Source organism: Somniosus microcephalus, chromosome 12 (assembly GCF_052327205.1).
Source record: "Somniosus microcephalus isolate GS21.2 chromosome 12, FLI_Smic_1.0, whole genome shotgun sequence".
NCBI lineage: Eukaryota > Metazoa > Chordata > Chondrichthyes > Squaliformes > Somniosidae > Somniosus > Somniosus microcephalus.
In genome coordinates this window covers 207,748,726-207,767,207 of record NC_140998.1, presented here as the reverse complement: position 1 = coordinate 207,767,207, position 18,482 = coordinate 207,748,726, and the positions used below count along the sequence as shown (strand labels likewise).

At 54.0% G+C, this 18,482-nt stretch overlaps 1 protein-coding gene across 3 annotated transcripts in view; it reads right to left on the bottom strand.

The window, feature by feature from the left end:
• Positions 1–18,482, bottom strand: part of bcam (basal cell adhesion molecule (Lutheran blood group)) — a 350,665-nt gene that overhangs the window by 152,531 nt on the left and 179,652 nt on the right. For 2 of the 3 annotated variants that reach the window (XM_086003960.1, XM_086003963.1), the window contains exons 13-15: positions 17,617–17,652; positions 16,179–16,199; positions 10,949–11,093 (exon numbers count right to left, since the gene is read on the bottom strand). In XM_086003960.1, the coding sequence (XP_085860086.1) occupies positions 10,949–11,093; positions 16,179–16,199; positions 17,617–17,652 (202 nt within the window). The remainder of the gene's footprint in view (positions 1–10,948; positions 11,094–16,178; positions 16,200–17,616; positions 17,653–18,482) is intronic. The other variant, XM_086003962.1, reaches the window with a different exon arrangement.

Below are 18,482 nucleotides of genomic sequence, written 5' to 3'. Positions count from 1 at the left end.
CTACTCTCTCTCCCCCACCCTCCTCTCTCTCCCCATTCTCTCTCGTCCCCTACTCTCTCTCCCATTACTCTCTCTCCCCCACTCACTCCCACTCACTCACCCCCTACTCTCTCCCCTAAACTCTCTCCCCCTACTCTCTCCACCTCACCTCTCTCCCCCAACTCTCTCTCCCCTACTCTCTCCCCCAACTCTCTCTCCCCCACACACTCTCCCCCAACTCTCTCTCCCCCAACTCTCTCTCCCCCTACTCTCTCTCCCCCTACTCACACTCCCCCACACTCACCCCCACTCTCACCCCCCTACTCTCTCTCCCCAACTCTCTCTCCCCCTACTCTCTCTCCCCTACCTCTCTCCCCCTACTCCCCCCCTACTCTCACTCCCCCACTCTCTCCCCCCCTACTCACTCTCCCCAACCTCTCTCCCACACTCTCTCCCCCTACTCTCTCTCCCCCTACTCTCTCTCCCCCTACTCACTCTCCCCTACTCTCTCTCCCCTACACTCTCTCCCCCTACTCTCTCTCCCCTACTCTCTCTCCCCCTACTCTCACTCCCCCCACTCTCTCTCCCCCCTAACTCTCTCTCCCCTACTCTCTCTCCCCCTACCTCTCTCACCATACTCTCTCTCCCCCTACTCTCTCTCCCCTCTCTCTCCCCTACTCTCTCTCCCCTACTCTCTCACCCCTACTCTCCCTCCCCTACTCTCTCTCCCTACTCTCTCTCCCCCACTCTCTCTCCCCCTACTCTCTCCCCCTACTCTCTCTCCCCCTACTCTCTCTCCCCTCCACTCTCTCCCCCTACTCTCTCTCCCCCTACTCTCTCTCCCCTACTCTCTCTCCCACTACTCTCTCTCCCCTACTCTTCTCCCTACTCTCTCTCCCTCTCCTCTCCTCACCCCCTACTCTCTCTCCCCCTACTCTCTCTCCCCCTACTCTCTCTCCCCCTACTCTCTCTCCCATACTCTCTCTCCCCCTACTCTCTCTCCCCATACTCTCTCTCCCCTACTCTCTCTCCCCCTACTCTCTCTCCCCTACTCTCTCTCCCCTACTCTCTCTCCCCTACTCTCTCTCCCCCTACTCTCTCTCCCCCTACTCTCTCTCCCCCTACCTCTCTCCCCCTACTCTCTCTCCCCTACTCTCTCTCCCCTACTCTCTCTCCCCCTACTCTCTCTCCCCCTACTCTCTCTCCCCCTACTCTCTCTCCCCCCACTCTCTCTCCCCTACTCTCTCTCCCCTACTCTCTCTCCCCTACTCTCTCTCCCATTACTCTCTCTCCCCCTACTCTCTCTCCCCTACTCTCTCTCCCATACTCTCTCTCCCCCTACTCTCTCTCCCCTACTCTCTCTCCCCCTACTCTCTCTCCCCCTACTCTCTCTCCCCCTACTCTCTCTCCCCTACTCTCTCTCCCCCTCCTCTCTCTCCCCCTACTCTCTCTCCCATACTCTCTCTCCCTCTACTCTCTCTCCCCCTACTCTCTCTCCCCTACTCTCTCTCCCCTACTCTCTCTCCCCCTACTCTCTCTCCCCTACTCTCTCTCCCATTACTCTCTCTCCCCCTACTCTCTCTCCCATTACTCTCTCTCCCTCTACTCTCTCTCCCCCTACTCTCTCTCCCCCTACTCTCTCTCCCTCTACTCTCTCTCCCACTACTCTCTCTCCCCTACTCTCTCTCCCCTACTCTCTCTCCCCCTACTCTCTCTCCCCCTACTCTCTCTCCCCTACTCTCTCTCCCCTACTCTCTCTCCCCCTACTCTCTCTCCCCCTACTCTCTCTCCCCCCACTCTCTCTCCCCCCACTCTCTCTCCCCCTACTCTCTCTCCCCCTACTCTCTCTCTCCCCCTACTCTCTCTCCCCCTACTCTCTCTCCCCCTACTCCCTCTCCCCCTACTCTCTCTCCCCCCTACTCTCTCTCCCCACTCTCTCTCCCCTACTCTCTCTCCCCCTACTCTCTCTCCCCCTACTCTCTCCCCCTACTCTCTCTCCCCCTACTCTCTCTCCCCCTACTCTCTCTCCCCCTACTCTCTCTCCCCCTTACCCTCTCTCCCCCTACTCTCTCTCCCCCTACTCTCTCTCCCCCTACTCTCTCCCCCTACTCTCTCTCCCCCTACTCTCTCTCCCCCTGCTCTCTCCCCCTGCTCTCTCTCCCCCTACTCTCTCTCCCCCTACTCTCTCTCCCCCTACTCTCTCTCCCTACTCTCTCTCCCCCTACTCTCTCTCCCCCTACTCTCTCTCCTCCTGCTCTCTCTCCCCCTGCTCTCTCTCCCCCTACTCTCTCTCCCCCTACTCTCTCTCCCCCTACTCTCTCTCCCCCTACTCTCTCTCCCTACTCTCTCTCCCCCTACACTCTCTCTCCCTACTCTCTCTCCCCTACTCTCTCTCCCTCTACTCTCTCTCTCCCTACTCTCTCTCCCCCTACTCTCTCTCCCCCTACTCTCTCTCCCCCTTACTCTCTCTCCCCCTACTCTCTCTCCCCCTACTCTCTCTCCCCCTACTCTCTCTCTCCCCTACTCTCTCTCCCCCTACTCTCTCTCCCCCTACTCTCTCTCCCCCTACTCTCTCTCCCCCCTACTCTCTCTCCCTACTCTCTCTCCCCCTACTCTCTCTCCCCCTACTCTCTCTCCCCCTACTCTCTCTCTCCCCCTACTCTCTCTCTCCCCCTACTCTCTCTCCCCTACTCTCTCTCCCCCTACTCTCTCTCCCCCTACTCTCTCTCCCCCTACTCTCTCTCCCCCCACTCTCTCTCCCCCTACTCTCTCTCCCCCTACTCTCTCTCCCCTACTCTCTCTCCCATTACTCTCTCTCCCCCTACTCTCTCTCCCATTACTCTCTCTCCCTCTACTCTCTCTCCCCCTACTCTCTCTCCCCCTACTCTCTCTCCCCCTACTCTCTCTCCACCTACTCTCTCTCCCCCTACTCTCTCTCCCCCCACTCTCTCCCCCTACTCTCTCTCCCCCTACTCTCTCTCCCCCTACTCTCTCTCCCCTACTCTCTCTCCCATTACTCTCTCTCCCCCTGCTCTCTCTCCCCCTACTCTCTCTCCCATTACTCTCTCTCCCATTACTCTCTCTCCCATTACTCTCTCTCCCCCTACTCTCTCTCCCCTACTCTCTCTCCCCCTACTCTCTCTCCCATTACTCTCTCTCCCCTACTCTCTCTCCCCCTACTCTCTCTCCCATTACTCTCTCTCCCCCTACTCTCTCTCCCCCTACTCTCTCTCCCCCTACTCTCTCTCCCCTATTCTCTCTCCCCCTACTCTCTCTCCCATTACTCTCTCTCCCCTACTCTCTCTCCCCCTACTCTCTCTCCCATTACTCTCTCTCCCCCTACTCTCTCTCCCCCTACTCTCTCTCCCCCTACTCTCTCTCCCCTATTCACTCTCCCCTACTCTCTCAAGGAAATAATGCATAATTTGCAGCAAACATATGTTCCTCTAGGGCATATAAACTCAAAAGGAAAAGTGATCTAACAAAATGTGGTCCAACCGTCGCTAACAAAATAAATTAAAGCTAGTATTAAGTCAAAGGAGGAAGCTTATAAAGTTGCCAGAAAAAGCAGTCAGGCTGAGGATTGGGATCTTTTTAGAAATCAACAAAGGGGGACCAAGAAATTGATAAAGAAAGGGAAAATGGAATATGAGCACAAACTAACGAAATAAAAACAGATTGTAAAAGCTTCTATAGGTATGCGAAAAGGAAAAGACTGGTGAAGGTAAATGTAGGTCCTTTACAGTCAGAGATGGGAGAATTTGTAATAAGGAATGAGGAAATGGTGGAAAAATTAAATGAATACTTTGTTTCTGTCTTCACGGAGGAAGACACAAAAAACCTCCCAGAAATACGAGAAAACCAAGGGTGTGAAGAGAATGAGAAACTTAAAGAAATTATTATTAGTTAAAAAAAAGTCCTAGCAAAATTAATGGGACAAAAAGTCGATAAATCCCAAGGACCAGATGCCCTACATCCTAGGGTTTTGAAAGAGGTGGCCATTGGGATAGTGGACGTGTTGGTTTTCATCTTCCAAAATTCTATAGATTCTGGAACGGTTCCTGCAGATTAGAGGATAGGAAATGTAACCCTGCTATTTAAGAAAGGAGGGAGAGAGAAAATGGGGAACTACTGACCTGTTAGCCTCACATCAGTAGTTGGGAAAATGCTGGAATCTATTATAAAGGATGCAATAACTGGACACTTAGAAACTAATAGTAAGATTGGGCAGAGTCAACCTGGATTTATGAAAGGGAAATCCTGTTTGACAAACCTATTGGAGTTCTTTGAGGATGTAACTAGTGGAGTAGACAAAGGGGAACCGGTAGATGTGGTGTATCTGGATTTTCAGAAGGCCTTCGATAAGGAGAGGTTGGTGAACAAAATTAGGGCACATGAAATTGGGGGTAAAATACTAGCAAGGATTGAGAATTGGTTAACAGACAGAAAACAAAGAGTAGGGATAAATGGGTCTTTTTCAGGATGGCAGGCTGTGACTAGTGGGGTACCGCAAGGATCGGTGCTTGGGCCCCAGCTATTCACAATCTATATCAATGATTTGGATGAGGGGACTAAATGTAACATTTCCAAATTTGTTGATGATACAAAGCTAGGTGGCAGTGTCAGTTGTGAAGAGGATGTGAAGAGGCATCAAGGGGATCTCAACAGGCTCAGTGAGTGGGCAAGAACATGGCAGATGGAATATAATGTGGGTAAATGTGAAGTTATCCACTTTGGTAGAAAAAACAGAAAGGCAGAGTATTTCCTAAATGGTGAAAGATTGGGGAATGCAGATGCTCAAAGGGACCTGGGTGTCCTTGTACATGAGTCACTGAAAGTGAATGTGCAGGTGCAGCAAGCCATGAGGAAGGCAAATGGTATGCTGGCCTTCATTACAAGAGGATTTGAGTATAAGAGTAAAGAAGTCTTACTCCAATTATACAGGGCCTTGGTGAGACCATACCTGGAGTACTGTGTACAATTTTGGTCTCCTTACCTAAGGAAGGATCCACTTGCCATAGAGGGAGTGCAATGAAGGCTCACGAGATTGATTCCTGGGATGGCGGGACTGTCGTATGAGAAGAGATTGAGTAAACTGGCCCTGTATTCTCTTGAATTCAGAAGAATGAGAGGGGATCTCATTGAAGCATGCAAAATTATTACAGAGCTTGATAGGGTGGATGCTGGGAGAATGTTTCCCTTAGCTGGGGAGTCTAGAACCAGGGGCCACAGCCGCAGGATAAAGGGTAGGCCATTCAGGACTGAGATGAGAAGAAATTTCTTCACTCAGAGGGTGGTGAATCTTTGGAATTCTCTACCCCAGAGGACGGTGGAGACTCAGTCATTGGGTATATTCAAAACAGGAGTCGATAGATTTCTGACTAGTAAGGGCATCAAGGGATATGGCGATAGGGCCGGTGAATGGAGTTGAGGCAGAAGATCAGCCATGATCTCATTGAATGGGGGAGCAGGCTCGAAGGGCTGAATGGCCGACTCCTGCTCCTATTTCTTATGTTCTTATGTTCCCTCTCCTCCTCTCTCTCTTCCTCACTCTACCCCTTCTGTTTCCCTCCCTCTCGCTCCCCTCTCTCTCTCTACCGCTAACATAATCTCTTTCTCCCCCTCTCTACCAGTTCTCTTCCCCTCTCACTCTCTCCCGCTCTCGCCTCCCTTCTCGGTTTCTCTCTCCCTTTACTGTTTCTCACATCTCTCGCTCCCCCTCACTGACTCTCTCTGTTCCCTTATCTCTCTCTGTCTGTCTGCCTCTCTCTGTGTGTGTCTCCCTCTCTCTCTATGTCTCTCTGTGTTTCTCTGTCTCTCTCTCTGTCCACTGGAGAGGGCATCCTAAAGACGACACCTCCGACAGTGCGGCGCTCCCTCAGTACTGCCCCTCCGATAGTGCGGTGCTCCCTCAGTACTGCCCCTCCGACAATGCGGCCCTCCCTCAGTACTGCCCCTCTGACAATGCGGCCCTCCCTCAGTACTGCCCCCCCCCCCCCGACAGTGCAGCACTCCTTCAGTACTGCCCCTCCGACAGTGCGACGCTCCCTCAGTACTGCCCCTCTGACAGTGCGGCGCTCCCTCAGTACTGCCCCTCCTACAGTGCGGCGCCCCCTCAGTACTGCCCCTCCGACAGTGCGGCGCTCCCTCAGTACTGCCCCTCTGACAGTGCGGCGCTCCCTCAGTACTGCCCCTCCGACAGTGCGGCGCTCCCTCAGTACTTCCCCTCCGACAGTGCAGCGCTCCCTCAGTACTGCCCCTCCGACAGTGCGGCACTCCCTCAGTACTGCCCCTCTGACAGTGCAGCGCTCCCTCAGTACTGCCCCTCCGACAGTGCGGCACTCCCTCAGTACTGCCCCTCCGACAGTGCGGCGCTCCCTCAGTACTTCCCCTCCGACAGTGCAGCACTCCCTCAGTACTGCCCCTCCGACAGTGCGGTACTCCCTCAGTACTGCCCCTCCGACAGTGCGGCGCTCCCTCAGTACTTCCCCTCCGACAGTGCAGCGCTCCCTCAGTACTGCCCCTCCGACAGTGCGGCGCACCCTCAGTACTGCCCCTCCGACAGTGCAGCGCTCCCTCAGTACTGCCCCTCCGACAGTGCGGCGCTCCCTCAGTACTGGCACCGGGAGCGTTACCTTGGAGTATGGGCTCAAGTCTCTGGAGTGGGACTCGAGCTCTTGACCTTCTGACCCAGAGGCGAGAGCAGTAATCGCACTGACACCTAGCGTTCGGTGGTGGAGAGATGTCATAAGCACACATTGACTATTCGGCCGCTAATAGCATCACTTCCACGCCCCACTCCTTCACCCTCGCCATTCCTGTGCTTCAGGCCCCGGTTTCTCAATGGGAAATAAGCGAAGCAATTCAGGCAATATTTTTCAGGAACTTCTCCCTTTTCACCCACAATCTCAACTCTCTTTCCGACTGTTTCCATTTCTCTCTCCCCTCATCTCCTCCCCATTTCTATTGTCCTTCTCTACCAAATCTTGCTTCCCCCTCATCCAATCTTCCATTGATCACGTTCTTGAACAAGGCTGATTCAAAATGGCAGCCGGGCAGCCTCTCCCCAGTCCTGCAACATTCCCCCCCCACCCCTCACATTCCCAGATCCTGCAATATTTCCTCCCCACATCTCACATTCCCAGATCCCTCAAGATTCCCTCCCCCCTCACATTCCCAGATCCCTCAAGATTCCCTCCTCACACCTCACATTCCCAGATCCCTCAAGATTCCCTCCCCTCCCCCTCACATTCCCAGATCCTGCAACATTCCCTCCCCGTCCCTCACATTCCCAGATCCCGCATCATTCCCTCCCATTCCCAGATCATGCAAGATTCCCTCCCCCTCACATTCCCAGATCCCACAAGATTCCCTCCCCCACACATTCCCTGATCCTGCAAGATTTTCTCCCCCTTCCATTCCCAGATCCCGCAAAATTCCCTCCCCCTCACATTGCCAGATCCTGCAAGATTCCCTCCCTGTCCCTCACATTCCCAGATCCCTCAACATTCCCAACCCACCCCTCATATTCCCAGATCCCTCAAGATTCCCTCCCCACCCCTCATATTCCCAGATCCCTCAAGATTCCCTCCCCACCCCTCACATTCCCAGATCCCTCAAGATTCCCTCCTCACCCCTCACATTCCCAGATCCCGCAAGATTCCCTCCCCACCCCTCACATTCCCAGATCCCGCAAGATTCCCTCCCCATCCCTCACATTCCCAGATCCCGCAAGATTCCCTCCCCAACCCTCACTTTCCCAGATCCTGCAAGATTACCCCCCCACCCTTCACATTCGCAGATCCTCAATAATCCCTCCCCACCCTTCACATTCCCAGATCCCACAACATTCCCTCCTCACCCCTCACATTCCCAGATCCCTCAAGATTCCCTCCTCACACCTAACATTCCCAGAACCCGCAAGATTCCCTCTCCACACTTCGCATTCCCAGATCCTGCAACATTCCCTCCCATTCCCTTCACATTCCCAGATCCCTCAAGATTCCCTCCCCACCCCTCACATTCCCAGATCCCTCAAGGTTCCCTCCCCACCCCTCACATTCCCAGATCCCACAACATTCCCTCCCCACCCCTCACATTCCCAGATCCTGCAATATTTCCTCCCCACATCTCACATTCCCAGATCCCTCAAGATTCCCTCCCCCCTCACATTCCCAGATCCCACAACATTCCCTCCCGCCCCTCACATTCCCAGATCCCTCAAGATTCCCTCCTCACACCTCACATTCCCAGATCCCTCAAGATTCCCTCCCCTCCCCCTCACATTCCCAGATCCTGCAACATTCCCTCCCCGTCCCTCACATTCCCAGACCCCTCAAGATTCCCTCCCCCTCACATTCCCAGATCCCTCAACATTCCCTCCCCATCCCTCACATTCCCAGATCCCGCATCATTCCCTCCCATTCCCAGATCATGCAAGATTCCCTCCCCCTCACATTCCCAGATCCCACAAGATTCCCTCCCCCACACATTCCCTGATCCTGCAAGATTTCCCCCTTCCATTCCCAGATCCCGCAAAATTCCCTCCCCCTCACATTGCCAGATCCCGCAAGATTCCCTCCCCACCCCTCATATTCCCAGATCCCTCAAGATTCCCTCCCCACCCCTCACATTCCCAGATCCCTCAAGATTCCCTCCTCACCCCTCACATTCCCAGATCCCGCAAGATTCCCTCCCCACCCCTCACATTCCCAGATCCCGCAAGATTCCCTCCCCAACCCTCACTTTCCCAGATCCTGCAAGATTACCCCCCCACCCTTCACATTCGCAGATCCTCAATAATCCCTCCCCACCCTTCACATTCCCAGATCCCACAACATTCCCTCCTCACCCCTCACATTCCCAGATCCCTCAAGATTCCCTCCTCACACCTAACATTCCCAGAACCCGCAAGATTCCCTCTCCACACTTCACATTCCCAGATCCTGCAACATTCCCTCCCATTCCCTTCACATTCCCAGATCCCTCAAGATTCCCTCCCCACCCCTCACATTCCCAGATCCCTCAAGGTTCCCTCCCCACCCCTCACATTCCCAGATCCCACAACATTCCCTCCTCACACCTCACATTCCCAGATCCCGCAAGATTCCCTCTCCACCCTTCGCATTCCCAGATCCTGCAACATTCCCTCCCATTCCCCTCACATTCCCAGATCCCGCAAGATTCCCTCCCCACCCCTCACATTCCCAGATCCCACAAGATTCAATTCAATTCAATTCAATTCAAATCGCTTTATTGGCAAGTTACATCTTATGTTGCCAATGCATCGGAAAACATTCATGTGTGTTCACAAAAATACAGATCTATCCATACAGTGTATAAACAGATATATCCCTGAGTGTATAAATATACTTTTATATAATTTATATATACTCTTATCTTATCTTTAGTGGTTGTCCCTCTGTTTATGGCAAGCTGTAACATAGTGTGCCGCTAGTGTTACACAATTTCTCTCTTCCCCTAGTAGGTATGGGAGGTTTTGGTCGTCATTCAAATTTCTGAATTCCGGGCATATTTTTGTAAATTTTGGGTAGAAATTCTCCCTTATGCCCTGATATTTTCTACAAGCTGTGAGGAAGTGCATCTCTGTCTCCACCACTCCGACTGCAGTGAGAGCATATCCTGTCCTCTCTTGGTAGCCGGGTCTGCCTGTGTCTACCTTTTTCGATCGCCAGGCTCCCTCCCCACCCCTCACATTCCCAGATCCCTCAAGGTTCCCTCCCCACCCCTCACATTCCCAGATCCCACAACATTCCCTCCTCACCCCTCACATTCCCAGATCCCTCAAGTTTCCCTCCTCACCCCTCACATTCCCAGATCCTGCAACATTCCCTCCTATTCCCCTCACATTCACAGATCCCTCAAGATTCCCTCCCCACCCCTCACATTCCCAGATCCCTCAAGATTCCCTCCCCACCCCTCACATTCCCAGATCCCACAAGATTCCCTCCCCACCCCTCACATTCCCAGATCCTACAAGATTCCCTCCCCACCCCTCAATTTCCCAGATCCCACAGCATTTCCTCCCCATCCCTCACATTCACAGGTCCCACAAGATTCCCTCCCCACCCCTCACATTCACAGATCCCTCAAGATTCCCTCCCCACCCCTCACATTCCCAGATCCCTCAAGATTCCCTCCCCACCCCTCACATTCCCAGATCCCACAAGATTCCCTCCCCACCCCTCACATTCCCAGATCCCGCAAGATTCCCTCCCCGTCCCTCACATTCCCAGATCCCGCAAGATTCCCTCCCCACCCCTCACTTTCCCAGATCCTGCAAGATTCCCTCCCCACCCCTCACATTCCCAGATCCTCAATAATCCCTCCCCACCCTTCACATTCCCAGATCCCACAACATTCCCTCCTCACCCCTCACATTCCCAGATCCCTCAAGGTTCCCTCCTCACCCCTCACATTCCCAGAACCCGCAAGATTCCCTCTCCACCCTTCGCATTCCCAGATCCTGCAACATTCCCTCCCATTCCCCTCACATTCCCAGATCCCTCAAGATTCCCTCCCCACCCCTCACATTCCCAGATCCCTCAAGGTTCCCTCCCCACCCCTCACACTCCCAGATCCCACAACATTCCCTCCTCACCCCTCACATTCCCAGATACCTCAAGATTCCCTCCTCACCCCTCACATTCCCAGATCCCGCAAGATTCCTTCCCCACCACGCACATTCCCAGATCCCGCAAGATTCCCTCTCCACCCTTCGCATTCCCAGATCCTGCAACATTCCCTCCCATTCCCAGATCCCTCAAGATTCCCTCCCCAGCCCTCACATTCCCAGATCCCTCAAGATTCCCTCCCCACACCTCACATTCCCAGATCCTACAAGATTCCCTCCCCACCCCTCAATTTCCAAGATCCCACAGCATTTCCTCCCCGTCCCTCACATTCCCAGATCGCCATTCCCTCTCCCCCCACCGCCCCGATTACTCACGCGTCCTTCTTCTCGGACTTCCCACACGGGAGCTTGCCCTTTTTGTGGAGGCAGTACAGGCAGGCCACGACCAGGAGGAGCAGGAGGACGCAGACCACCACGGCAATCACCGCTCCGCCCCCGCCGCCCTGAATCTCACGGTTCTCTGCGGGGGGGAAGAGAGAGAGAGAGAGACGGTGAAAAGAAAACCGGCAGCGGAAGAGTCGCCATTTGTCCCAGCCTCGCAGGGGGGTGGGGAGGGTGGTGCGTAGAATAGGGCCCAAAGCCCATCGGGTAAACGGCCGACCTACAGGTACCGAGCACCCGTGACGTCAAGGGTCTATCAACATTCAATAACATGGAAGCTTGAAACAGTGGCTACTACAACACCTAACTGCATTTATATAGCGCCTTTAAATTCCCAAGGCGCCTCACAGGAGAGCAAATCAGACCCCAGAGCCACATAAGGACATATTAGGACAGGTGACCAAAGGCTTGGGTAAAAGAGGCCTGTTTTAAGGAGCGTCTTAAAGGAGAGAGAGAGGCGGAGAGGTTTAGGGAGGGAATTCCAGAGCTCGGGGCCCAGGCGGCTGAAGGCACGGCCGCCAATGGTGGAGCGATGGAAATCGGGGGATGCTCAAGAGGCCGGAATTGGAGGAGCGCAGAGATCTCGGAGGGTTATAGGGCTGGAGGAGGTTACAGAGATAGTGAGGGGTGAGGAGGGATTTGAACACGAGGATGAGAATTTTGAAATCAAGGCGTTGCTTAACCGGGAGCCAATGTAGGTCAGCGAGCACAGGGGCTGATGGACGAACGGGACTTGGTGCGAGTTAGGACATGGGCAGCCAGGATTTGGATGACCTCAAGTTTACGTAGGGTAGAAGGTGGGAGGCCAGCCAGGAGTGCGTTGGAATACTCAAGTCTAGAGGTAACAAAAGCATGAATGAGGGTTTCAGCAGCGGAAGAGCTGAGGCACAGGCAGAGACGGGCGATGTTACTGAGGTGGAAATAGGCGGTCTTAGTTATGGAGATGACTTGGGTTGGGAGCTCAGTTTGGGATTAATACAGGGCTATGGGGAGAGAGCGGGGCAGTGGGATGAGATTGGGATTGATACAAGGCTATGGGGAGAGAGCGGGGCAGTGGGATCAGTTTGGGATTGATAGAGGGCTATGGGGAGAGAGCGGGGCAGTGGGATCAGTTTGGGATTGATACAGGGCTATGGGGAGAGAGCGGGGCAGTGGGATTAGTTTGGGGATTAATACAGTGCTATGGGGAGAGAGCGGGGCAGTGGGATTAGTTTGTGATTGATACAGGGCTATGGTGAGAGAGTGGGGCAGTGGGATCAGTTTGGGATTGATACAGGGCTATGGGGAGAGAGCGGGGCAGTGGGATTAGTTTGGGATTGATACAGGGCTTTGTGGAGAGAGCGGGGCAGGGGGATCAGTTTGGGATTGATACAGGGCTATTGGGAGAGAGCGGGGCATTGGGATTAGTTTGGGATTGATACAGGGCTATGGGGAGAGAGCGGGACAAGGGGATTAGTTTGGGATTGATACAGGGCTATGAGGAGAGAGTGGGGCAGTGGGATTAGTTTGGGATTGATACTGGGCTATGGGGAGCGAGCGGGGCAGTGGGATTAGTTTGGGATTGATACAGGGCTATGGGGAGAGAGCGGGGCAGTGGGATCAGTTTGGGATTGATACTGGGCTATGGGGAGAGAGTGGGGCAGTGGGATTATTTTGGGATTGATACAGGGCTATGGGGAGAGAGCGGGGCAGTGGGATCAGTTTGGGATTGATACTGGGCTATGGGGAGAGAGTGGGGCAGTGGGATTAGTTTGGGATTGATATAGGGCTATGGGGAGAGAGTGGGGCAGTGCGATTAGATTGGGATTGATACTGGGCTATGGGGAGAGAGCGGGGCAGTGGGCTTAGCTTGGGATTGATACAGGGCTATGGGGAGAGAGCGGGGCAGTGGGATCAGTTTGGGATTGATACTGGGCTATGGGGAGAGAGCGGGGCAGCGGGATTAGTTTGGGATTGATACAGGGCTATGGGGAGAGAGCGGGGCAGGGGGAATAGATTGGGATGGATACAGGGCTATGGGGAGAGAGTGGGGCAGTGGGATTAGTTTGGAATTGATACTGGGCTATGGGGAGAGTGCGGGGCAGTGGGATTAGTTTGGGATTAATACAGGGCTATGGGGAGAGAGCGGGGTAGGGGGATTAGTTTGGGATTGATACAGGGCTATGGGGAGAGAGCGGGGCAGTGGGATCAGTTTGGGATTGATACAGGGCTATGGGGAGAGAGCGGGGCAGTGGGATTAGTTTGGGATTGATACAGGGCTATGGGGAGAGAGCGAGGCAATGAGATTAGTTTGGGCTTGATACAGGGCTATGGGGAGAGAGCTGGGCAGTGGGATCAGTTTGGGATTGATACTGGGCTATGGGGAGAGAGCGGGGCAGTGGGATCAGTTTGTGATTGATACAGGGCTATGGGGAGAGAGCGAGGCAGTGAGATTAGTTTGGGATTGATACAGGGCTATGGGGAGAGAGCGGGGCAGTGGGATCAGTTTGGGATTGATACTGGGCTATGGGGAGAGAGCGGGGCAGTGGTATTAGTTTGGGATTGATACAGGGCTATGGGGAGAGAGCGGGGCAGTGGGATCAGTTTGGGATTGATACTGGGCTATGGGGAGAGAGCGGGGCAGTGGGATTAGTTTGGGATTGATACAGGGCTATGGGGAGAGAGCGGGGCAGTGGGATCAGTTTGTGATTGATACAGGGCTATGGGGAGAGAGCGAGGCAGTGAGATTAGTTTGGGATTGATACAGGGCTATGGGGAGAGAGCGGGGCAGTGGGATCAGTTTGGGATTGATACTGGGCTATAGGGAGAGAGCGGGGCAGTGGTATTAGTTTGGGATTGATACAGGGCTATGGGGAGAGAGCGGGGCAGTGGGATCAGTTTGTGATTGATACAGGGCTATGGGGAGAGAGCGGGGCAGGGGGATTAGTTTGTGATTGATACTGGGCTATGGGGAGAGAGCGGGGCAGTGGGATTAGTTTGGGATTGATACAGGGCTATGGGGAGAGAGCGGGACTGGGGGATTAGTTTGGGATTGATACAGGGCTATGAGGAGAGAATGGGGCAGTGGGATTAGTTTGGGATTGATACTAGGCACTGGGGAGTGAGCGGGGCAGTGGGATTCGTTTGTGATTGATACAGGGCTATGGGGAGAGAGCAGGGCAGTGGGATTAGTTTGGGATTGATACAGGGCTATGGGGAGAGAGTGGGGCAGGGGGATTAGTTTGGGATTGATACAGGGCTATGGGGAGAGAGCGGGGCAGTGGGATTAGTTTGGGAGTGATACAGGGCTATGGGGAGAGAGCGGGAAAGGGGGATTAGTTTGGGATTGATACAGGGCTATGAGGAGAGAGTGGGGCAGTGGGATTAGTTTGGGATTGATACTGGGCTATGGGGAGAGAGAGCGGGGCAGTGGGATTAGTTTGGGTATTGAGACAGGGCTATGGGGAGAGAGCGGGGCAGTGGGATTAGTTTGGGATTGATACAGGGCTATGAGGAGAGAGTGGGGCAGTGGGATTAGTTTGGGATTGATACTGGGCTATGGGGAGAGAGAGCGGGGCAGTGGGATTAGTTTGGGTATTGATACAGGGCTATGGGGAGAGAGCGGGGCAGTGGGATTAGTTTGGGTATTGATACAGGGCTATGGGGAGAGAGAGCGGGGCAGTGGGATTAGTTTGGGTATTGATACAGGGCTATGGGGAGAGAGCGGGGCAGTGGGATTAGTTTGGGATTGATACAGGGCTATGGGGAGAGAGCGGGACAGTGGGATCAGTTTGGGATTGATACTGGGCTATGGGGAGAGAGCGGGGCAGTGGGATAAGTTTGGGATTCATAGAGGGCTATGGGGAGAGAGTGGGGCAGTGGGATCAGTTTGGGATTGATACAGGGCTATGGGGAGAGAGCGGGGCAGTGGGATTAGTTTGGGATTAATACAGGGCTATGGGGAGAGAGCGGGGCAATGGGATTAGTTTGGGATTGATACAGGGCTATGGGGAGAGAGCGGGGCAGTGGGATTAGTTTGGGATTGATACAGGGCTATGGGGAGAGAGCGGGACAGGGGGATTAGTTTGGGATTGATACAGGGCTATCAGGAGAGAGCGGGGCAGTGGGATTAGTTTGGGACTGATACTGGGCTATGGGGAGAGAGCGGAGCAGTGGGATTAGTTTGGGATTGATACAGGGCTATGGGGAGAGAGCGGGGCAGTGGGAAGAGTTTGGGATTGATACTGGGCTATGGGGAGAGAGCGGGGCAGTGCGATTAGTTTGGGATTGATACAGGACTATGGGGAGAGAGCGGGGCAGTGGGAAGAGTTTGGGATTGATACAGGGCTATGGGGAGAGAGCTGGGCAGTGGGGTTAGTTTGGGATTGATACAGGGCTATGGGGAGAGAGCGGCGCAGGGGGATTAGTTTGGGATTGATACTGGGCTATGGGGAGAGAGCGGGGCAGTGGGATTAGTTTGCGATTGATACTGGGCTATGGGGAGAGAGCGGGGCAGTGCGATTAGTTTGGGATTGATACAGGACTATGGGGAGAGAGCGGGGCAGTGGGAAGAGTTTGGGATTGATACAGGGCTATGGGGAGAGAGCTGGGCAGTGGGGTTAGTTTGGGATTGATACAGGGCTATGGGGAGAGAGCGGGGCAGTGGGGTTAGTTTGGGATTGATACAGGGCTATGGGGAGAGAGCGGGGCAGTGCGATTAGTTTGGGATTGATACAGGGCTATGGGGAGAGAGCGGGGCAGTGGGAAGAGTTTGGGATTGATACAGGGCTATGGGGAGAGAGCTGGGCAGTGGGGTTAGTTTGGGATTGATACAGGGCTATGGGGAGAGAGCGGGGCAGTGCGATTAGTTTGGGATTGATACAGGGCTATGGGGAGAGAGCGGAGGCAGTGGGACTAGTTTGGGATTGTTCCTAGCAAACAGCTGGCACAGCCTGGATAGTCCGAATCTTTCTGGACTGCGAATGTCCTGTTGGATGTCGGGCCCAGATACCACGGACCTATCCGCGGTGGCTGGTGTAGTCGAATATCCCTCTTTTTGAACTGATTGGCGCTATGGATTCCCGTAATCCCGTGGGCGTCAGCGCCCTCGGGGAGGTGGGGAAGTGAGTTGGCAATTGTCATTAAGCCGCGTAACCCAAGTTGAACATCGAGTCTGAGCACTGACCTGTCTTTTCAACGGAATCCACTTGAGCAGCGTAAAGAGAGAGAGAGAGAGAGCAGAGAGTTACAGGAGGAGAGGTCACGGCCCGCCCGGGGAAACGCTGGCCAATCCCGTCTGAAGCGAGGCGCCCTGACCCCAGCCGGGCCCACCCGACCGACCGACTGCAGTCTGAGAGGAGAGTGTCCGGGCAAAGCGCAGTACTGTCAGCACCGGCCAATGACAGACTCCGATACACACCCAGCAATCAGGGACTGAGACTGAGGAGGGGGCGCAGAGGACATTAGCGCACCTAGCTAAATTTACACACTCTCACTCACACACTCACACACACTCACACTAACACACTCACATACACTCACATACGCTCACACACACTCACTCACACACACTCACACACACACACACACACACACAAACACACACAAACACACACTCGCTCACTCACACACACTCTCATACTAACACAGACACACACTCACACTCACTCACACTAACACACTCTTACACTCACACACACACACTAACACAGACACACACACTGACACACTCACTCACAATCACTCACTCACACTCACTCACACTGAATATTACAAAATCACTTCACAAGGATTACTTTTCACGGGTTGATTCTGTGCTAATCAAGGACAGAGATAGGGAATGGAACAGTTCCATTATAGGCCCCAGTGTCAGCAACAAACACTCCCAGGGCAGGTGCAGCATGGGGTTAGATACAGAGTAAAGCTCCCTCTACACTGTCCCATCAAACACTGCCGGGGCAGGTACAGCACGGGTTAGATACAGAGTAAAGTTCCCTCTACACTGTCCCATCAAACACTCCCAGGGCAGGTACAGCACGGGTTAGATACAGAGTAAAGCTCCCTCCACACTGTCCCATCAAACACTGCCGGGGCAGGTACAGCACGGGTTAGATACAGAGTAAAGTTCCCTCTACACTGTCCCATCAAACACTCCCAGGGCAGGTACAGCATGGGGTTAGATACAGAGTAAAGCCAGCTGTGACGCACCCCCTAGTCAAAGAGCCAGCTGACCCACCAGATGTGATGAATGGGCTCTTGGACATGGTGCTGACGGATGTGCCCTGTGAAACTTCGGGTGGGGAGTGTGTTGGCGCGAGTCCGTGAGAGACGGGTCGTCTCCAGAGGTCGCTGCGGGGGCGGGGGGGGGGGGGGGTCGTGGGGAGGGGGGTCCCATCGAATGTAGCAGAGCTCAGCACCCTGACACTGGGCCGGATGGCTGGGTCTGCTGAGATTTACCAATGAACCCCCACCCACCCCGGGCAGGGCTGGCAGCCACGCTTACAAGAGGCGGCGTCGGCTTGTGTTCCAGAGGGCAGTGCCACACATGTCCGTCTGCCCCCTGACTGAGCTACACAAGGAAGAGGGGGCGAAGGGGGAGGGGATCGATAACTTAAGGCCCTTACCTCCTGACGTCGTTGGTGGTTCTGTGGTCGGTGGGACTGTAAGAAAAAAACACACATAAAAGGGTGCGGTCTTAATATCCCCAGAAATGAAGGTTAAAGCCCAGATATCCAGGCTAATAACACAAGAGAACGCAAGTTCAAATCCCACCACGGGCACTTAAAAGAATTTGAATTCAGTTTACATAAATCTGGAATTTTAAAAAACAGTCTCAGTAAAAGAGGCTGTGATGCTGTCTGACATGAATCTTGCCATTCATGTAGAAATGACTTATGAAGTAATACTGGGTGGCCTGCTGGTGGCGCTGTCCAGGGAGAGTATAAATACTCGGGCACGGGCCCAGCTTGCTCAGGACATTCTTTCGCAGGAACTAGTGAAGGACACAACTAGATCTCCATGTTGTAAAACATTTGATTAAAGCCTTGTTTAATACTCAGACCGAGTGCCTAGTAGTTTTCTTACGTCACTGTCCGAGTGTGGTTATAAACCCAACTGGTTCAAACTCCGTTGGTCCTGACCCCGGTCTGGGCCTATACCTGGCTCCAGTCCCTCACCTCCACGTGGTTGGCCCTTGACTGTCCCTGCGGAGCGACCCAGCGAGACACTCGGTTCCGCCAAAGCTCGAGGGAGCCTCCCTACCCGACGGCACGACGGGACCGCCTTCGCCTCACGGGCTGCAGCGGCTCACAGAGAAGGCCCACCAGCACCTTCTGAAGGGGCAACTAGGGATGGGCAATAAATGCCGGGCCCATCAACAACTTGTATTTATACAGCGCCTTTAACGTCGTAAAACGTCCCCAGGCTCTTCGCAGGAGCGGTTATTAAACAAAATTTGACACCGAGCCACATAAGGAGATAGGACATAGGA